Below are 23266 nucleotides of genomic sequence, written 5' to 3'. Positions count from 1 at the left end.
ATACAATAATGCTTCTTCCGGAGAACATGAACGTTTTTGAATGAAAAAAAATGCTGTCGATTTTTTGTCGATTTGAATCTTCCCTCTCGCTTTATTGCGAATATCCTGATACATCATAAGATAGACAGAACGATTCGATTTTGAACAAGGATATTGGTTAGCAAATCTAACGAAACGTTGCAGCAAGCTGACCGTGGAAATAATATAGAAATAATACAAAATCCCTTTCGCAGTGCGAATATTGTAGATTCGCTTTTTTCTGCTGACCCGTAGAGGCACTGGTGTGTAATTTGAAGATTGCAACGTTTTTTGTCGAAAATTGGTAAAAATTTTATTTGACATAGTTTTTAATGTTCCAACATCAGTAAGTCTACGTAATTCGAGTGTACCAAACCCCGGAGAATTTTATTCTGAATCCTTTAAAGTGTTTTTTTTTGTCGTATAACAACCTGAAAAGATCGGTACAGCATACAGCATTGCTGGTCTAAGAATCGTTGAAAAGTTTAATCTTTGAACAAAGTTTAGAATTCCTGTTAATTCAATGAAACATTGTGGTGCCTCTTGCAAAACTGTTTAAAATAGCTCTACCACAAACATGTTTCCTGCCGGATGGAAAAATTCACTGCTCACCCCGGTTCAATAGAAAGGGGGACGAATGTAACATAGCCAGCTAGCGAGAAATCACATAACATAACGAAATATGTGATTGTTCCAAAATTATCGAGATGGTAGTCAAAACAAAGCTGTTTGAATCTTAAAAGAATTAAATTTCTTGAGATCAACATGGAATTCGCCTCAAAAGATCCGTCACCACCAAACTATCGAAGCTCTCTCCGTTTTTTACTCGCTCAATAGATACCGGATTGCAAGTGGATACTGTGTAGACAAAATTCAAGACAGCGTTCGATCGTGTGAATCATGATTTAGGTACTTCTACAGAAGCAGAATAAACTGAGGCTGTCTACCGCGCTTGTAAGATGGTTTCGATCAGACCTGACTGGCAGAATTGTTTATGTTAGTAGGGTGTTAGTTAGTTGTCACATTCTACACCGTTCACATTTTTTTTAGTGCCCCAAGGCGGTAATCTGGGCCCACTTTTGTTCTTACTACTTATCAAACGACGTTGCTGGTATATCACCGTGAGATACAGTTTTTACCTACTTTTGGCGGATGATGTGGAAATCTTCAGGGCTTGTAGCTTGCCTGGGCAAGCTCTCCAGCGCGAATGCTAAGTTAGAATTCTTGGTTTAACATTGGATAGCCAGCTCAAGATCCAGCAGGCAGCTGGTATTCATCTCGGGCGTTCGAATCGCGGTTGTTTCGGCGAGTTACCGCGTTTTTGCACGCGATACCGTGAAGTTTTGGGTGCACCGTCAATATATGAATTCGAAAGTGATTTACGAATTAAGCTGAAAAGGTTTCGTCACGATCGCCAATATTTGCGAAGCACCAAAAAGTCGAGTAATCCTTGGAGGAATTATAGGCCAACACTAGCTTCTTGACACTAGACACTAACTTCGTCTCGCCTATTTTAGTGTTCAATTTAATAATTTTAAACATTTCAAATTCATTGATTCCTCGCGATTTGTTTATATCATTTGAAATGATTGATATTATCGGAATGACGACATCCTCGACTTTTGGCTTTTGTACATCACCTCTATTCTGGCAATATATTGAATTCATTTTAATTATTTCGTTGTTTTTTAGAAACTGAAAGTGGTCTTCTTCGAATTCAAAATGGTGTCCAGGGTCAATGTTTGGCTTCTGTACATCATTTCGATTACGGAAATATCCATATGTTGTAGTATTCGGTTATTTTCGGCTGTTTCCCAGAAGTTGCTATTTTACAATTTAAACTGGTGTCTGAGGTCAATTTTTAGCTCCTTACATTATTCTGGATCCGGAGATACTCATAATGGGTGGTATTTGGTCACTTTAGGCTGTTTTCCGGACACCGGAAGTCTTTTCAAAATGTTGTCTGAGGTCGATTTATTGTTTCAGTGCATCATAACAATTACGGAAATACCCATATTGGGTGGTATTTGGTCATTTGCCACTGTTATTCAGAAACCGGAAGTCGCCATCTTGGATTTCAAAATGGCATTTGGAAACAATTTCTGGTCTCTGAGCGTCAATCATTTTGTCATTTTGTTTTGTATTTTGTCATTTTTGGCTGTTTTCCAGGCAACGGAAGTCGCCATCTTAGAATTGAAAATGTTGTCTGAGGTCGATTTGTGGCTTCGGTACACCATAATAAACCCGGAAATATCGATATTGGGTGGTATCTGGTATTTGAATGTGTTTTTCGGAAACCGGAAATCGCAATCTTGGATTTAGAAATGGTATTTGGAGACATGCAGAAGAAGAAAGAGTGTTGAAATATTATGGACATGTAACAAACATGTGAAAACATTTACTTGCCAAATTTCGTTATATTTGCTTGATTGGTTCTCGAGCTGTGCGAAATTTGAGTTTCATTTGTATGGAACCCCTCCCTTATAGAAGGGGGAGGAGTGTCAAACCATTATAGATATATTTGTTACCCACAAAAACATCCACGTACCAAATTTGGTTGTATTTACTTGGTTAGCTCTCGAGATGTGCAGAAATTACCCTAAAATACCCACATACAAATATTCACGTCGATCGGTGTGGAAGTTTCCGAATCTATATGGATCAGACAGACAGACAGACAGACAGACAGACAGACAGACAGACAGACAGACAGACAGACAGACAGACAGACAGACAGACAGACAGACAGACAGACAGACAGACAGACAGACAGACAGACAGACAGACAGACAGACAGACAGACAGACAGACAGACAGACAGACAGACAGACAGACAGACAGACAGACAGACAGACAGACAGACAGACAGACAGACAGACAGACAGACAGACAGACAGACAGACAGACAGACAGACAGACAGACAGACAGACAGACAGACAGACAGACAGACAGACAGACAGACAGACAGACAGACAGACAGACAGACAGACAGACAGACAGACAGACAGACAGACAGACAGACAGACAGACAGACAGACAGACAGACAGACAGACAGACAGACAGACAGACAGACAGACAGACAGACAGACAGACAGACAGACAGACAGACAGACAGACAGACAGACAGACAGACAGACAGACAGACAGACAGACAGACAGACAGACAGACAGACAGACAGACAGACAGACAGACAGACAGACAGACAGACAGACAGACAGACAGACAGACAGACAGACAGACAGACAGACAGACAGACAGACAGACAGACAGACAGACAGACAGACAGACAGACAGACAGACAGACAGACAGACAGACAGACAGACAGACAGACAGACAGACAGACAGACAGACAGACAGACAGACAGACAGACAGACAGACAGACAGACAGACAGACAGACAGACAGGTACCCGACGGGTTCGGGTCGGGCTCGGGTTTGAAAATTTCGGGTTCAGGTCGGGTTTGGCTATGAAAACCCGAAACCCTACTATAAAATCAATGAAATCTCGGGTTCGGGTCGGGTTCGGGTTCCACAATTTCGGGTTCGGGTCGGGTTCGGGTTTCATAGAAAAAAAAATTTCGGGTTCGGGTCGGGTTCGGGTTTGAATGAATAAAAAAATTTCGGGCTCGGGTCGGGCTCTGGTTTTGACCGAAAACAAAATTCGGGTTCGGGTCGGGTACGGGTTTGAAAAACATCAAACCCGACCATCTCTAGTTAATAGCGCACCCGAAATGAACCTACAAAGGCAGCCAGACGAGATCACAGCGGTAGCAAAAGTACCCACTCGCGGACACAATCGAGAACAGAGAGCAACGGAATGACAGCAGCGACGACAACAGTAAGGCGGTAGACGACAACGGGACTGCAGCAGACGGCGGGTTCAGACACGAACATACACACACACGTAACACGTAAGTCATTTTATAAAAAAATACATAGATTAGGGAAATACCATATTAATTGATAACATATTTTCCGGTGAACAACTGAAAAAAAAACTTTGATTTTGCGTGACGTTTCGGCTTTCTGCCACCTTTCAGCAATTCTATCACCGCAGTTTTTTTTCACCTCTTTACAGCCAGTGTTTTATTTGTTGTTCACCGGAAAATATAAATTAAATGATCCATAACGATTACGGGGATTTTACTAACAAACTTCACTTCAATTAAACAAACTTACTTCAATTAACCAAAATTGAGGCACTTGTCACTGAGCAGCGGAAGTAAATAAAGCATAAATTACACTGCTGTTGTTACTTGGTGTTTATTCAACAAGACTCAAGTTGACCTTATAGAAACTGTTCAGAAAAGCTTCGTGCGTATGTTACTAAGGCATATTCCCGCATAAAGTTACAAACCTGTCGCATGTTACTAGAGATTGAGACATTAAAAAAGCGAAAATCCAACGCACACGTCATGTTTGCTCCGAAGGTTCGTGCGAACGAATTTGACTCGCGTGCTATTATCTGAGCTTGTAGGTATGCTCCGGATCAATGAGTACCAACGAAGCTGCTGATCTGTTCGAACCCATCAACACGTATTTGCGTCGCTTAAGGGGGAACCTTACTCACGAAAGTTGAAAAAGAATGATTTTTTTAAATTTGTTTTTCGGATGTTTAGAGTAAGGTAAGGTAATCACATAAAAACGCGACGGGCTAACGGACACAACACTTATTGTTCTTACAAACGTAAAAGGACAACAAAAAATTACCTTTTAAGTCGACCGGTTTCGGTCCCCGTGTGGACCATCTACTGGACAATGCCCAACTGATGACATATAGAAAATTGCACAGCTTCATACTGGTACAGTACACATCGGAAAGGGGGGTGGTGTTAAATTATCTTCTGTTTCGTCAATTGGAATAAGGCAGAAGTTATTGGGGCATCATCTTCGTTCATCAGTGGCTTTTCAGCAGTCTCGATGAACATAGATTCCCAAGCGTTCAAATGTGAAGGTTTTCTGACACATTTTTTCAGTTTTGCGTTATCCCAGTCTATCACATGGTTGTTCTCCTTAGAATGGACGGCCACGCTGGATTCGTTGGGTCTATCGTTGTCAACAGCGTTTTTATGTTCTTTTAATCGGACTTTAAATTTCCTGCGGGTTTGGCCAATGTATATTGCAGGGCAACTTTTACATGGGATCTCGTAGATGCCTGACATTTCGTCCCTCGGAATTTTATCTTTCAAAGAGCATAAGAGGTCCTTCAGCGTATGATTACTCTTATACGCTGTCCGAAATCCATGTTGCTTCAGATCGTTTTGAACTGTGTTGGTCAGTTTTGGAAAGAACGGTAAACTTATTCTTTTAATCTCCTCCTTCTCTGGTTCTAATGTTGTAGCGTTTCGTCGATGTCTTTTCCTTTCATGTTTCCGGAGAATTTTGTTCACGAACTCTTCATCGTAACCATTTAAATCGGCCGCTTCATGGATTTTCTTCCTTTCTGCTTCGAAATCCTCTTTCTCCATCGGTATGCTGTACAACCGATGTGCCATCGAATGAAACGCGGCTTGTTTTTGGGAGCCGTAGTGGTTAGAATCGCATGTGATGTACCGGTTGGTTGACGTCGGTTTTCGGTAAACGCTGAACTTTACGGAATTGTCCTCTTTCCTGGTAATAGTTAAGTCCAGGAAAGGGAGTTTTCCTTCCGACTCTTTCTCCACCGTGAACTTTATTGAAATATATTTGGAGTTCAACAACTCAAGTGTTTGTGCTAGATGTCGTTCTTTCACAGTGGCAAAAATATCGTCAACATACCTCCACCAAACACGAGGGAAAAGTCTCTCTTTTTCTAAATCCACTTCAAAATCGCTCATGAACACATTAGCCAAAAGGGGTGACAGTTTATTACCCATGCTGAGTCCAAAGGTTTGCTTATAGAACTTACCTCTAAACGTAAAGAAGTTCTGATTCATGCAAACCTCTGCCACGGTAAGGTAGGCCTCGACGTGGTTTGGTGGTACTCGGTAGCGTTCCAGGTGTCTTCGCAAACTGCAGAGGGCGTCAGTGACAGGGACGTTTGGAAAAAGTGAAGTAACATCAAACGACACTAATATTTCACCTCGTCGCAAAACCAAGCCCTTCAATTTTTCCACCAAATCAACGGAATTATTCACACTTTTCCCGTGAATCACCGGGTACCGTTTCATTTCGTCAACTAGCCATGCTGCCATTTTCTCTGTCGGTGTGCGAATGTTGGAGGAGATAGGCCTCATTGCCACCGGATTTTTGTGGATCTTCGGGAGGCAATATAATGAAGCCACTTTCGAGTTCGGAACATAAAACTTTCTCTCAAGTTTAGTTTCTCCCATCAAATGGGCTACTTTTTGCCGTGCTCTATTAGCCTCCTCGATCAAGTTGTTGAGAGGATCTTTTGGTTTTCCGTTTTTGAATTGATTCTCCTGGTATGGACCGGATTTAATCATGTCTAAAACTCTGGCTTCATAATCCTTCTTGTTCATAAGCACCACGGCGTTGCCCTTATCAGCGCGGGAATAAACTACATCACGATCACTTAATTGACCATCAGTTCCGAATACTGATAGCGTGCTACGACAATTAAGAGATCGTGATGTAGTTTATTCCCGCGCTGATAAGGGCAACGCCGTGGTGCTTATGAACAAGTAGGATTATGAAGCCAGAGTTTTAGACATGATTAAATCCGGTCCATACCAGGAGAATCAATTCAAAAACGGAAAACCAAAAGATCCTCTCAACAACTTGATCGAGGAGGCTAATAGAGCACGGCAAAAAGTAGCCCATTTGATGGGAGAAACTAAACTTGAGAGAAAGTTTTATGTTCCGAACTCGAAAGTGGCTTCATTATATTGCCTCCCGAAGATCCACAAAAATCCGGTGGCAATGAGGCCTATCTCCTCCAACATTCGCACACCGACAGAGAAAATGGCAGCATGGCTAGTTGACGAAATGAAACGGTAACCGGTGATTCACGGGAAAAGTGTGAATAATTCCGTTGATTTGGTGGAAAAATTGAAGGGCTTGGTTTTGCGACGAGGTGAAATATTAGTGTCGTTTGATGTTACTTCACTTTTTCCAAACGTCCCTGTCACTGACGCCCTCTGCAGTTTGCGAAGACACCTGGAACGCTACCGAGTACCACCAAACCACGTCGAGGCCTACCTTACCGTGGCAGAGGTTTGCATGAATCAGAACTTCTTTACGTTTAGAGGTAAGTTCTATAAGCAAACCTTTGGACTCAGCATGGGTAATAAACTGTCACCCCTTTTGGCTAATGTGTTCATGAGCGATTTTGAAGTGGATTTAGAAAAAGAGAGACTTTTCCCTCGTGTTTGGTGGAGGTATGTCGACGATATTTTTGCCACTGTGAAAGAACGACATCTAGCACAAACACTTGAGTTGTTGAACTCCAAATATATTTCAATAAAGTTCACGGTGGAGAAAGAGTCGGAAGGAAAACTCCCTTTCCTGGACTTAACTATTACCAGGAAAGAGGACAATTCCGTAAAGTTCAGCGTTTACCGAAAACTGACGTCAACCAACCGGTACATCACATGCGATTCTAACCACTACGGCTTCCAAAAACAAGCCGCGTTTCATTCGATGGCACATCGGTTATACAGCATACCGATGGAGAAAGAGGATTTCGAAGCAGAAAGGAAGAAAATCCATGAAGCGGCCGATTTAAATGGTTACGATGAAGAGTTCGTGAACAAAATTCTCCGGAAACATGAAAGGAAAAGACATCGACGAAACGCTACAACGTTAGAACCAGAGAAGGAGGAGATTAAAAGAATAAGTTTACCGTTCTTTCCAAAACTGACCAACACAATTCAAAACGATCTGAAGCAACATGGATTTCGGACAGCGTATAAGAGTAATCATACGCTGAAGGACCTCTTATGCTCTTTGAAAGATAAAATTCCGAGGGACGAAATGTCAGGCATCTACGAGATCCCATGTAAAAGTTGCCCTGCAATATACATTGGCCAAACCCGCAGGAATTTAAAGTCCGATTAAAAGAACATAAAAACGCTGTTGACAACGATAGACCCAACGAATCCAGCGTGGCCGTCCATTCTAAGGAGAACAACCATGTGATAGACTGGGATAACGCAAACCGAAAAAATGTGTCAGAAAACCTTCACATTTGAACGCTTGGGAATCTATGTTCATCGAGGCTGCTGAAAAGCCACTGATGAACGAAGATGATGCCCCAATAACTTCTGCCTTATTCCAATTGACGAAACAGAAGATAATTTAACACCACCCCTCTTTCCGACGTGTACTGTACCAGTATGAAGCTGTGCAATTTTCTATATGTCATCAGTTGGGCATTGTCCAGTAGATGGTCCACACGGGGACCGAAACCGGTCGACTTAAAAGGTAATTTTTTGTTGTCCTTTTACGTTTGTAAGAACAATAAGTGTTGTGTCCGTTAGCCCGTCGCGTTTCTATGTGATTAATACAGCTCTTACGTTAGCACTAAATCGAAAAATGAGTAAGGTAAGGTATTCGGGTATTTTAGCTATTGATTAAGGTATATTTGAAGATGTATTCTGCATGTCGTGGATGCAATTATACTAAGTATTACGATGTTGACAGCGTTTTTTCAACTGGTGGTGAGTTTTTTTCAGCATTTACTGAATCGATTTAGCTGGAATTTTGTTTTAGCATGTAAAAATGAATTATATAACTTGTTACATAGCCGTTTTATGACATCTGTATCTTTCCCTCGTAGGAACTTATGACTACTGTTACCTGTCATTCACAATTTTTATGATTTTTTGAATAGTTATTTTTCATGAAAAAAATCGTTTTTATAAAAATGGCCGCCATTTTGGCATTTTTCGGAAATAAAAAAAAGGCTACGTAACAAGATAGATAATTCATTTTACAGGATCGAAAAAAATTTCAACCAAATCGGTTCAATAGATGCTGAGAAAAACTTATTACCAGTTAGGTATTAATTAAGAGAGAGCATCCACGTTCCCAGCTGCCAACATCGTTATACTCACTATATTTGCATACACGATATGCAAAATACATCTTCGAATATACCTCAATGAATGGCCGAAATACTCGTACACTTCACTATACTTTAATGATCTGAATAATAATCACGAAAATTCATTATTTTTCGACCTCCCACAGGATCGCTAAAGGTAATCTTTGTTTAGAAAACTATAATATTATTTACTAATTTAATTTACTAAGAAAAAACATTGTCAGATGAAATTTTAAATATAATAACAATAAACATATTGTATAAAAGTGTTATAATGTAGACAATTAAGATCAAAAACATGTACATACAGTTAAAATGTATGAAATATTATTCATATCATTTTATATCTATTTCTTATGAATTCGCCTGGTAGTCTTGATGTCAAAAAATTCGATAACCATGGGTTATGACTCGAAAAACCATCAATAATTTAAGACAGCCGTATTTTTGCAAACAACTCAAATTTTCTAGAAATAAATTCGTACCTACCTAATTTGCATGCATTTAAAAGGCTGATCACTATGAGCTTTATTATTAAAAATGTCCACTAAAATCACCTAACATCGTCGGAATACAAGCATTCTTGAAGTAACCTGAATTTTTTCATATCCAAATCATCCAATTTATATTCTTTGATATTTTTATCCAGCATTTTTTACCAAAACTTTCGATATAATTTTAAGTTTCCACCAAAAAGAATAATTTAATGATTCAAAACTTGCTGTTCAGCTTTAATTCATTTTGTTTAGACTTTGTTTTTCGCAACTCGTGAACAATATGGAAACGATTTTACCCTTGCACACTGTTTGCACACTGTTTGTTGAATCGTTTAGTCGTTCTAGCGAGGTAATTTGCCACGTATAGCATTGTGCATTACTGCGCTACCCAATTAAAGCTGCAGCACGCGTGGTGCTTCGAACAGATGATCGATTCGACTCCCATCGTAGTCGTAGCAGCAAACTAGCATGTAAATTTTTCTAATAATATATTCCATAGTTATTCCCCATCGTTTCGCGCTATGATTAGCATTACGCTTCCGTTGAGCGACCTACACTTCGCATTTCGATCAGTAAGAAGATTGGCAGATTGTTTTTCTTCCAGCTTAGGGTGAAAAAAAAATATATAAAAAAGTGTGACGAACACAGTGACGATGAAAATGGAATCAAAATTTAATTTATTTTCCCAGCGAATTAATTAATAACCTGATAGCACATTGTTGGGGCATCAAGCTGAGAGAGTTCCCGCCACCGCAATAACCAGTTGCACGGTATGCGGCAGTCTGCCTCGAGATGCAACCCGACTCAGAGCAGCAACAGCACTTTGTAGCTCCCCGCTGGTTGAACGATTCGTTTTTACAGCAAATAATTCGAGCCGCTCGGAACGATCCTTCGGTGACGCTGTGTCACAGCTGTAAATTTCATCCGGGCAGCAAACCGGGACGAAACTATGCCAGTGTGCTGTATCGAACGACGGTGCATTTTCGTTCCGGCCGGTCCCACCACCAAGTGGAGCAAGCAATCAACCTGATGCTGAAAACCGAAAAGCACAGCGTGGTGCTTCGCGATCGATCACTGTTCGAAACGGAGATCCGCATGTACCGGGAGGTACTGCCGGCGATGGAACAGCTGCTAGGAAGCATTGGTGCCTCGCTGGATACGCCCAGGTATGAAAACGGTTTGATAAAATCACAATTTGGAAGTAGAAAATGTCAATTTTATTTCAGATTTTTCTACTCGTCGGATCATCCCCACGGATTGATAGTACTTCAGGATCTGTTTCCCTCCGGATGGATAGAGAAGGAGCAAATTCATCAGCTTGAAGATGCTCATCCGATTATTCAATCAATTGCGAAGTTTCACGCTGCTTCCTGGGTATTGAATGACTCTGTTAAGGTTTGTGAATTTATTTTGCCTACAGCGTCACTTAACTTACAGGAAAAAAAAAACAGTCTTTACAGTTGGCTAACATCAGCAACGCCATTATGGAGAAGAACATCGCAGGTCTCGGGGAGCTATTCGGAACCTTGTTCAGCATGTTTATCGAGTCTGTCAGCAGTTGGGACGAATATCGTTCGCTCCGACCCAAGCTACGTACGTTGAATGAACAGTTCGAGCACAGGATGAAACAAATCTACAGTGCAAATGTCGCTACTCACGGTTCTGCTGGGTACAACGTTCTGAATCACGGGGATTTACACGCACGTAATCTACTACACAAACTGGAAACACTGGAAGATGGATCGGATCGGATTACCCGTACTGCACTGATCGACTTCCAGCATTGCCACTGGGGTTCACCGGCTATCGATTTACTGTATCTGCTGGATTTGATTATCGATCGAGAGCTGAAGTACACCCGAAGGGATCGAATCATCCGCGAGTATTACGATAATTTTGTGCTTCATTTGAAACGCCTGGGTCATCGTGGATGGGTTCCAAGCCTACAGGATTTGTTGGCGGAACTGGATCGCCATTCTTTTCTGGAGCTGGTGCATGATGCTATTTTCGAACAAATAAAACACGTTGATTTGTCGAGAGGAAGCTGGGAGGACTTTCTCGCGGGTCGACTGCCAGGGGCTGGCTTTAACAATAGCAGGTATCGTGCCCTCGTTCGGAAGGATTTATCGGATTTCTTGCGCCGAGGTGTGTTGGAATAATTCCAGTGCGGTGAAATATTATGAAGCAAGAAAGGCACCGTTTCAGCACCGTTAGAACAATCTTGAAAATAAAGGCAATTTTTCCTTTGCACTCTTCTTACCACGGTCAATATAATTATAATTAATTTTATGCCCGCGAAAGTGCCAATATACGCAGTGAATAAATCAACAAAATGGGAAAAGTCGACCCGTTTTGATGCAGTATTCTACCATCAAGAGTTATTGCACTGGTGGTAAAAATATGTAAATTTGGTTTCGTTCCATTATTTTCCACTTTCCCGACCCTTCAGGAATGAAAAACAGGTACAATACCGCTACAATACCAACAAGCATGATTAATATTGACAATGATTACTCTCGGTGTAAGAGCACTGAACGTGTTTCTGCAAGGAAAACGCTAAAGTGCCAACCATCCATCACCGAGTACTTTTCAAGAAAGTCTGTCAACTTTTCGAAGGGGGTTTTTATGTGTTGCCTTTCATAGGGTGAGGTGTTGGAGTTGAACCAATTTCGGTGAAGGTGCTTTGAAGTTTATGTTGCGTTTTCACTATTTATCACAGGTAGGCTTCAAATTATCCATCCATTAGAATTGTTAAATGTTTCAGCCTAACTACTCACCTGATAATTGATGCATCCATCCATGTGAATTAATCAAAATATACCATTTTTTGCGATCCCCAAATTTTACATGTCGAATAAAGTTTAAGAGTAAAAAAAATAAAACGACTAACAGTTCATAGATATCGCCTCTCTCGAGCAATGTGTCAAACACTGATTGATTCTTTACAGCCACTAGGTGTACAATCAACATGATTCCTCCGTTTTTCATTAAATAAAAGGAATTGGAACAGATGACAACAAAAATCGAAAACACAAAAAACTATGGAATTTACCAATAAGCTCCCATAGTTTTTGACTAGAATTAATGAAAATTTTATAAAGAGAATTTTGTGCACCCTCGAAAAATTTTACCAAATTTTAATATTGAAAGTTATATCCATACCAAATAAATTACATGATCCGTAAAGAAATATAGGCGAAGAAGAATGTGTTAAAAAATTTAAACCTCGTGGAGTCTTATTACTGACGAGTCAATAGTTTAACTGGATCAAAGTGCTATTTTCTAGCGTTTCGGTGGAGGAAATTATAAACATCTTAGAAGACTGATTTCTCTTCAAATGATGTGAAAATGTTTGGAAAGTAAACGCACGCAGTTTTTTTTTGTATGCTCGAAGGGCATTGGGCAGAAGTGCCACCGCGACAAGAATGATTGTCTTTTGTGGCTGGCCCCGATTGCTTTACACAGATTACAGGATGCTCGAACTCATTGATGGAGTTGAGTTAGCTGGTTGCAAGCCTGTGCCCCATACCTGGTGTGTAGTTGAGAGGTAACTTCCAAAGAAGTTAACGCACGCAGTTACTTGAAGTTTAATCGAATGCAAGATGACTATTTTACATTTCGACGAAAATTTAAAAAACAAACGAAGGGTGCCCAAAGGGTGACCTACTATTGCCTATACTACTTAAGTTAATGATGGCAAACTTGGAAAATATGTTGGTTATGTTCTTCACTGCTTTTTAATAAACAATATACAGCAGAAAGCATCAAGTTAACGCCGCACACTGTTTCTAAAGCTGCAAAAACGTGATCGAAATTATTTTGACTTATAAAACTTGATTTTAGAGCCACAGAGTCTTCAGTAAAGTTGTTCCATTAATAATTTCCATGTTACAGAAGTTACAGTTTAGTGATTAACCCACTTAACAGTGCAAAGCGAATTTTACTTTTTGACGTTGACTAACGTCTATATCGAAGTTAGGCCCCTGAATTTGAAAATCTAGTAATTCAACCAGGGCAAACCAGAGAAAAGTGGTCAGGTTTTGAGCGCTTATTTTGCAGTCATCTATAATCAGGTTTTCGAGGTTTTGGCATCAATCGATCAGAAATTCTTTTACGGTTAAATTTATGTAACAAAAACAAACTATTGTTTGAGATACACTATTGAAAAATTGGTAATTAATATCGATTGTCTAAATCATACCGCGCAGCCAATCACCACCTCTCTTCCCAAGCACAGTCGACACTAACGGATACAATCGATCTGACTTTGTTGTTATTGTTGTTGTCATTTTCTGTTTCCGATGTTTATGCTGCTGTTAGCGGAAAAAACCTTGCTTTAGTAGTAAATGGCTACTGCAAAACACTTGAATGGCTGGAATTCTGGACGGACTAACCAGGAAACTATAATCGGCAACTGGCACCTTTTGGTGCCTCGAAATTTTGGTACAGAAGCGGCTAGTTGAATTTTCTGTTTTACCAAATGCTGCTGCTAGCGGAAAAAACCTTGCAAGAATGCATGTTTTTGTTGGTGTTAATATTACGACAGCGGCCGGCGCAGCCTTCAAGAAACATTTTTCTCTACCATTCCATCATCTATGTAGCCCCTCCTTCTTTCTAATTATCTGACGAAGCTTGGTATAAAACGTATCGTTCGAACATTTCACCCCATCAGTTTCTTTATTAAACCGTACCGGATACATACGGACGCTCGGTGTTAGCAGCTGAAGGGAGGAAAAACAAAATAGTACCGGTAATCTCGTGCCGGTTTCACCCGTAATGCTGGTGGCTACTGCAAAATACTAAAATGGCTGGAATTCTGGACGGAAACCAGTAAACAAGAAATCGGCAACTGGCACCTTTTGGTGCCTCGCAGTTTTATAATAGAAGCGGTTAATTGAATTTTATGTTTTACAATTGCTGCTGCTAGCGGAAAAAAACCTTGCAAAAATGCATGTTTGTGTTGATGTTAATTTCACGACAGCGCTAGGTGTTAGCAGCTGAAAGGAGGAAAAACAAAACAGTACCGGTCATCTCGTGCCGGTTTCACCCGTTATGCTGGTGGCTTTAGTAGTAAATGGCTACTGCAAAACACTTAAATGGCTGGAATTCTGGACGGACTAACCAGGAAACTATAATCGGCAACTGGCACCTTTTGGTGCCTCGAAATTTTGGTACAGAAGCGGCTAATTGAATTTTCTGTTTTACCAAATGCTGCTGCTAGCAGAATAAAAAGGAGGAAAGACAAAATAGTACCGGTCATCTCGTGCCGGTTCCACCCGTTATGCTGGTGGCTGTTGGTAATAAATGGCTACTGCAAAATACTAAAATGGCTGGAATTCTGGACGGAATAACCAGTAAACGAGAATAATCGGAAACTGGCACCTTTTGGTGCCTCGAAATTTTGTTACAGAAGTTTTGTAAAAGAAGCGTTGCAATTCCCTCTACTATTTGGTTCAATGGAATATAAGAATACGGTAGTCAACGTCATGCGGTCGTGTCTTGAATACCACCCTCCTACTATTTTTTCATTTTTGCACATAAACATTCATCGTGTTCGGCAAAGTTGTAGCACATTTTATAAAAAACAACTTTGTCAAAGACACCATACATCTATCTGTCTATTTTAATGGACTTAGATTGCCACTAAAAATCAGATTTTTCAAGGTAACCTTTAGTAGTGATTTTTTTTTTAATTTTTCATTGTCCTACAATGTTGTTTGCTATAACAAAACATACAATGTTTGCGAAGAAAGTTTATTTTTATCTCACATATTTCTCTGGTTATTGACGATTTTTATTTAAAAACAATGCAATAATTTACTAACAGATATCGTTAAAACCTGAAAATATCTACAGACTTAACCATTTCTATTTTAAAGTATAACTAAAACATCAGTCAATCCAGATATAGGCATTTGTCCCTCGCTGTCTCCTGTGTTTATAACTGTAAGTAAATTGGCGTACTATTTTAATAGAAATCTTCAATAGCTAAACAATTATAGGAGATAAAAATAAGCTTACTTCGGTGAACTCGTGTGTTTTATTATACTGAAAAACATTGTAGAACGTTGAAAAATTTTAGAAACTCACTATAAAAAGTTATATAAAAAATATGGTTTTCAGAAGGTATTCTAAAGGAAACTTCACAATAGTTCATTTAAATTGGCAGATAGAATTTTGGTGTCTATGACAAAGTTGTTTCTAATAAAATATGCTAAAACTTTACTCAGCAAAGTGGATTTTTATATGCAAAAACTAAAAAAATAAAATTCGTTCCTCTCTTCTGGGTAAAATGATCACAAAATTCTAACTTTCATTTAATGAAGAATAATTAGCAAAACAACTTCGCAGAAGACATCAAGGCTCCAAACTCAATTTTTTTAGTAAAAAGTAATTAGTGTGAATTAATGCATTATTTAAGTAAAAATCGTCAATAACTAAAAAAATATATGAGATAAAAATAAACCTACTTCAAATAAATTGTTCGTTTTGTTATAGGAACAATATTACAGAACATTGAAAAATTGTAGTTAATCACTACTAAAAGTTATATTGAAAGAACTGATTTTTAGTGGCAATCTGTAAAAAACACCATATAAGTCCGTTAAAATAGGCAGATAGAAGTATGGTGTCTTTTGTCAAGTTTCTTATAAAATGTGCTACAACTTTGCCAACGATGAATTTTTATATGCAAAAATGAAAAAAGTAAAATTCGCTTTTCACTGTTAAGTGAATTGATCACAAAACTGTAACTTCTATAACATGGATAATATTTAAAAGAACAGCTTTACTGAATACATTTGCTCTCCGCGGTGCCCTCCAGCAGCTGTGCCAGCAAAATATCCTGCAGCGTACGATGGTAACTGTTGCTACCGTGAGCAAAGTAGAGGTAATATGTTCCTCGGTGCCTGGAAGTTGACTCGTATGCAGCTCTCGTTTCTCAATGCCTCGTACCTCTAACAGCTATACTCCATTCGCTATTGTGTGACAAACTAGACTGAAGCGATTTTCTACACGCAGTCTTTTGTATTGAGTTCAGTGTAGATATTTGCCATTAAGGCGTGGCCACAGACGTGGTCCCCGTGGTTCTGTGGTTAGCGATGTCGGTCGGCTAGCTCTCCCACACGGTTGTGATATCGGGTTCGATTCCCGATCGAGTCGAGGATCTTTTCGAGCTGGAAATTTTCTCGACTCAGCACTGGGGCACGGTGTGTCGTTGTACTTATCCTACACATGCAAAATGTGCCAAAAACAATATCGATAACGAATTCTCTCAACTAATCTAGTTGATCGAGACCGCTATTAGCCCCAAGGCTAAGCGTGCGATATTGTTTGTTGCGTGGCCACACAGCTCGGAGAAAGAGGAACAAACCAAAACACTTTGTTGAGTCAAAATATGTAGGCAGTGGAATTAATTTCGTCCATGTTATTGTTATCTGTGCTCGGGAAGCATGTCAATAATAAGGGAAATATATGGGAAAGCTTGGCCTTGGAACTTTTCACCTTTTTCCACCATTAGGCAGTAAAGCAACAATGTTGAACATTATATCAAAAAATTATTACACATTTTATCTATCCACCGACATATAAATGATTAAGATGCATCAAGTCGTTCGCTCGCTATAATCATTTGAAATCTGACGCAACATTTGCCAGTTTCATTTTCAATTTCGCAAAGTGTAATCTAATATAGAAAACAAAGACGTAGTCCTACGTCAAAAGATATAACTTGGACAGAAAAGGTGGAGCCACTTACAACAAAAGTCTAAAATTAACATCACGAAGAGATATAATATTATGATTTAAATCCCTCTGAAACAAAACCCAGACAAGAGATGATATTGTGTCAGTACGGATATCGTATCGTGAATGAAATTTGCAAGGTATCGCACAAATCAAATATCATCATTAGTAAATGATTTTCACAAAATATCAACTGATGTAAAAATCTGCAACAGATACGCAGTAGTTTGATTATAACTCGATAATCTTGTGCATAAACAGGTATGTATTTACAAAATTAACTCGATTGTAACCAAAGTTCATCGTGTTCTACCGAATATGCTGAATTTTTTTCTAAAAATAAATTACACTTCCACTTCATATGGATTTTGGTACGTCTTAAAGAAGACGGTTGATTCGAATTCACAGCAGTTTTTCGATCTCCGTTCCCATGTCTTCCACGAACAGAATTTTGTTGTCACCCAGGTCGCATAGTTGCAATATGCAACACGCAACAGAGTAAGTTGATTGTAAGGCACCTTCTGCTGTCTGCTTTTACCCAACATGAGAAGAATTTAGTTGTCTTCTTTCCAAGTTGCAACAGGATACAATGTGTTAAACTCGTAATACATACGGAATAAAATTTTTTGCGTGTTGCGAAACTAGGGAAATGACATAACTTGAAAAAAGGCGAGGCCGCTTACAACATAAGCGGCATATAGCTCTTTTCAGGATTTTTACATCCCTTTCCTCGCTTGTAGCATTTGATTTGATTAGAATCTCAATCTCCCTCTGAAGAAATGTAGCATATAGTTTTGATAAAAACGTACAAAAATACATGCTGACACATCCCATATGAACAGGAACGTTTCGCACAAATGTGTCCAAAAACACAATTATTCGAAATTTTTTTGAGCTGGAAGATATAGAAAAAAAACTGTTGATAATAATATATTCTAGTGGTTAACAGATAAAATAATTTTTATACTAGTTACCAATGTTCTGCAAGAATTGGGGACACTGTTATAACAATAACAATACATGCCTGCGTCATGAAAGCGTTTGAAAAATACTACAAGGTATGCAGCCCTAGGGGTTGTATGAAATGGTGACGTAGGACTAAATATATAATATATGCTAAACTAAATATTATTATATGCTGCGCTAAACTGTTCATAGGTAACACTACCGTTTATTTTTGATAGTCGTTATTTTAAAACTAACGATGCATGAATACATAAAAATTTTACACTAGTAGTAGTTGCGAAAATTCTCATTACTCTTATCTTCAAGCATCTATAGTTCTGAAAAGAACCGATTCCATAATATTCAGTTAGAAATTCGTGCTACAGAACGCTGATAATCGCATGCTCTCGCTTATGTGTAACAAACTAAACTGAAGCTGAATTTTCTACACGCAGTCTTTTGTATCGAGTTCAGAGCAGATTTTTGCAATTAAAGCGTGGCTACGTAGCTTCGAGAAAGAGGAACAAACCAAAACACCTTCGATACTACTGAGTGATTTTCATAAGCATCAAAAGAAAGTTTTTGCTTTCCCGATGCGCAAATAACTCTGGTTCTTAGATTAACTAATTTTCGTTTCTAATAATTGACTGATAACGGTGTTCGAGTGAACACAAACAAACAATTAAACCGGAAAATCACTCAGTTTAGCAGTGAAAATTCTTGAAATGAGGGTTATGTCTTGTTGTGATAAACTATTCATAGGTAACACTACCGTTTATATTTGGTGCGTCCTGGTCGTTATTGTAAAAATGATTATTTAGAAATAGATAAAAATTTCACACTAGTAGTAGTTGTGAAAATTCTCATAACTCTTATCTTCATCATCTTATAGTTCTGAAAAGAACTGATTTCATAATCTTCAGCTCGAAATGTAGCTACAGAATGCTGATGTTCACACCACCACCGGTAGCATCGATTATTTTGTTGGCCGCGTATAAAATTTGCTCTCCGCTGTGCCCTCCAGCAGCTGTGCCAGCAAAATATCCTGCAGCGTACAATGGTTATTGTTGCTGCCATGTGCAGAATAAAGGTAACATGCTCCGCGGTGCCTGTAAGTTGACTCGCACTGTGGGGCAGAACCCAGAAGGTCGCGACAAAACAAAAAAAAATGAAATTCAGTTTTCATGCCTCATTTTATTTTCTACTTGCAGTAGACATGTTATCGACTGGAAATCATGACAATTCACTTTGAGGAATAATTTAGAAAGAGTGCAATAATATTGCGAAAGTGATTCACAAGGCTTGTAAAATGGAAAAAAAATTTTCACAGATATTTTCATATTATCTATATTAGGGCATGCAGATACTTAGAAATGAATTAGCTAACTCATAAGATCCTCATAAAACAGAGTATAAACTAATAGGTAATGTGATATTAAAACAGTTTTGTTGAAAATAGGTTCGTAGGAGGCATAGTGTGTAAAACAAGTTTTTTTTTGTAATTTTTCCTCATTTTCGGCAATATGAAAAAAAAAAGTTCTACGTTGTTCTGCTATGACACTATTATTGTACTAAAATACAAGGTATTGGCTAGTACTAAACCAAATTCAGCTGCTACTAGTTGCGACTTACCGAGTAATTCGAGTTTTCGCAACGATTGTTTTCATGTCAATTCATGTAAAAAATCGTCAATCAGCAGTGTCCATATCGATGTTTTTCCTACAATAGGCTTTGTTGAATGCCGATGTATGCAACACGACCATGATTGTGTTCGGGGGTCTTTCGGAACTGACGTCCAGTAGTATTAAGACCCCTCGGAAATACATAATTATTAGTACTAGGAAAAAGTTTGTTATTGGGTGAACAGTGTTTTAAACATAAGTAAGCGTTTAGTATTCATGTTAAATGGTATAAAATTAAACGAGAGGAGCTCTTAGAAAGGGAACATGACCAACTAATCTTTAATTGAACAATGTTCCTATTTGAAACATTTTATCACAAACATCAACATTAAAACTATATTTTATATTCTTTCTCAAATATGATGACACATCATAGGTTGACAAAAAACTATACAAGAGCAACTACAAACCTTCAATAATTCATTTCATGATGACTCGAAAGTTCGAATAAATCTCAAATTGAAACATATGCACTTAAGTCCCATTTATAATTCATTACTGAAATTTTGGGTTTATGAATAATGAAAATAATTTTATCTCGATAACGGTCAGTCCTACAGTTGTAATATGTTCGAAAACTTTATGTCAATTGATGATATAAACAACTTTCCCGAAGAAACAAAATGGCTAGCACCATTTATTCAGAAGATAGATGACAGCGCCATATGTAGAAAAAAAAATTAAAGCTTCCTGAAAACATTTTCCAATAATATGTTTTTATGGTGAACAACATTGCCGATAATATGAACACTGTGGAAACAACTGTTAAGGAGTTATGAGGTTTTGTCGCGCCAACGGACCGATTTGCCCCACTGTGACTCGTATGCAGCTCTCGTTTCTCAATGTCGCGAACCTTTAACAGCTGCACCGCACTCGCTATTGTGGAACAAACTAAACTGAAGCTGAATTTTCCACACGCAGTCTTTTGTATCGAGTTCAGCGTAGATTTTTACCATTAAGGCGTGGCCACGCAGCTTAGACAAAGACAAACAAACCAAAACACTTTGTTGAGTCAAAATATGTAGGCAGTGGAATTTATTTCGTCCATGTTATTGTTATCTGTGCTTGGGAAGCAAGCCAATAACGAGGGAAATGTATGGGAAAGCTTGACCTTGGAACTTTTCACCTTTTTCCACCATTAAGCAGTAAAGCAACAATGTTGAACATTATATCAAAAAATTGTTACATATTTTATCTATCCACCGACATATAAATGACTAAGATGCATTAAGTCGTTCGCTTGCTATAACCCTTTGAAATCTGACGCAATATTTGCCAGTTTCATTTCCATTTTCACAAAGTGTAATCTAGTATAGAAAACAAAGACGTAGTCTTACGTCAAAACTAAGATCTAATTCCGGTCTACAATGGGAGAAAAGCTTTTAACTTTAGCAGAAAATTGTTTCCAAAACAAATTTTTGGGAAAAAATGACTACCATGAATTGATCGAAAAACATTTGGAATTATACTATTATAGTATTAGTGTATACTATTTGTTTGAATTTGTTACTTAACTCATTCCCCGAACCTGCCTGGCATCTAAATTTTGGTTACAGTTTAACAACCATGCTCGAATTTTTACCGATGAAACTATTCAGCACGGTTAGAGAAGAGATCGATCTTCACTATGCAATAGAGTTTGTACCAATTGTATATGTGGTTGCTGAATAATAAGAGTTTGAAAGTCATTTTCGTGGTAAAAACGAGTTTCTCTCCGCGGGAACAGGGTAAAGTTCGTTCAAAAAGTTGCGTAAAAATAAAATTCGCCTTAAAATAATCAGCAGAAATGAAAAGAGTAGAAATACATCCACAACAACCTCAAAATTTAAAATTATCATTGAATAGACCTGAAAAATAACAGTAATTTTTTGGATGTCTTCTCCCATTCTTCTGGCTGATGCAATCCATCTCATTGTGATATTTTTAAAAATAATAAAAATTATCTGAAACAAGAGGCTTCTGAATTAGATTATCTGCAGCGAAGTCTAATCGATCACATTTTCATGGTTTATGCACCAATCAATTTTTCTCATTACAAGTTTTTTCATTAGCATCAATAGTTGTCACAATAGTTCTCATATTCCTCTTGCATAAATATCACAGAGGATACGCAATCTGCACACTGGAAAAAATGAGTCCAAATTTTCACTAGATAAACGCCGTTAAACCGGTAATCTTTAATATATCATTTCTTATGTAAAATTGGTCAAAAAATCGATTGGTCATGATTTCATCATGTGCAGGGTGCGGAGAAGGATCAATTTTGCCCTTTCCATCATATATTTACATGTATTTTGGTTTCTTCTGTCGAAGCTACGATTCCCACTGAATTTTTTGCGTAATAATGAACAAAATCCCCTAATACATTAGCGGGAGACTCAATAAAGAAGGTTTTATTTAGTACCTGGTCAGTGCTGTTTCTATTTTATCACGGTTTCAAAAACACCCTTCCATAAATCCAACGTCATCCATTTCACCAAGTCCACAGTTAACTTGGTGAAATGACTAAAATCAGTACTTTTTGTTAGATTTCAAAGCTATTCAACGAAAAATGCTAGCATCCAGCGTTTCCTTGAATCCACGATCTCGGTAGATTAACCGAAAAGTCTTTTTTTGACCGTGCTACAATCGAAATGACACTGTATTACTCCCCATTTCACCATATTTATGTGATTTTCATGCTGAAACGTGCATAACAACCAACGCCGCTCAGCTTACTGTTAAAAAGTGGATTTATCGTAGGTATGTGAAAAGTTTCAGGAAATCGAATGGTGATAATTTCATTAAGAACCAGACAAAATGTCGTACTTAAAGTAAGTGCTCACCGGAATCGTCGCTTCTTACTTTTTTTTTTTTTCTTCACATAACATTTATTTGACACGGCACAAATACAATTTAATGTTTAACGGCGCCAATTATATCTGATGACTTAAAAACTAAAGCAAATTTTTTATCCTCGCTGCCGACTACGAGCTGAAATTAAGTCTAACTTAAAACTAGCATGGGATTTCCAATCAGTGTTTTGTTGTTCAATGGTCGTCTGATAATCGTCGAATGGCATGTATGGATTCGTTCTGCTGAGCCACGATGTCGTGAGTTGGGACAGAGGCTCGTAGTCCTTGGGTCCTGGTTCTATTGTGCGGGGTCTGGTTGCTGGTTTTGTGCTTAAGGTTCAAACGTGTTCTTGTCGTTTTGTTGGGTGTAGACGGAGGGGAACGGGACTAGACTGGGGCGTGGATGGATTTCAGGAAAACGTATATAAGGGACATGTAGGATAGGTCACGGCTCGCCAAGACATCACGAACAGGAACAGCCGGCTGTCTACCCTCGGCCTGCAGGGAAGCTATTAATTTAGACCTGGCGTCACGGTGTACAGGGCATGACCAAACCA

The 23266-nt window shown here is 38.6% G+C and overlaps 2 protein-coding genes across 4 annotated transcripts in view; one reads left to right on the top strand and one right to left on the bottom strand.

Annotated features, from left to right (window-relative positions):
• The window catches only part of LOC129731693 (dopamine D2-like receptor), a 738323-nt gene that overhangs the window by 61888 nt on the left and 653169 nt on the right, over nucleotides 1-23266 (bottom strand). The gene's annotated exons all lie outside the window — the stretch shown is intronic.
• Nucleotides 10067-11912, top strand: LOC129731695 (uncharacterized). Its single transcript, XM_055691897.1, has 3 exons — nucleotides 10067-10671; nucleotides 10732-10900; nucleotides 10957-11912. Exons 1-3 carry the CDS (start codon nucleotides 10298-10300, stop codon nucleotides 11662-11664), a joined length of 1251 nt encoding a protein of 416 aa, XP_055547872.1. The 5' UTR covers nucleotides 10067-10297; the 3' UTR covers nucleotides 11665-11912.

This window comes from Wyeomyia smithii, chromosome 3 (genome assembly GCF_029784165.1).
Source record: "Wyeomyia smithii strain HCP4-BCI-WySm-NY-G18 chromosome 3, ASM2978416v1, whole genome shotgun sequence".
Classification (NCBI taxonomy): domain Eukaryota; kingdom Metazoa; phylum Arthropoda; class Insecta; order Diptera; family Culicidae; genus Wyeomyia; species Wyeomyia smithii.
The sequence above is the reverse complement of the archived record's forward strand: the minus strand, read 5'-3'. Positions and strand labels throughout refer to the sequence as shown.

Coding starts and splice junctions, on each gene's coding strand:
- LOC129731695 (XM_055691897.1), top strand. CDS start 10,298: ATGCAACCCGACTCAGAGCAGCAACAGCACTTTGTAGCTCCCCGCTGG. Junction 10,672..10,731: donor GCCTCGCTGGATACGCCCAG/GTATGAAAACGG, acceptor ATTTTATTTCAG/ATTTTTCTACTCGTCGGATC. Junction 10,901..10,956: donor TATTGAATGACTCTGTTAAG/GTTTGTGAATTT, acceptor AAAAAAAAACAG/TCTTTACAGTTGGCTAACAT.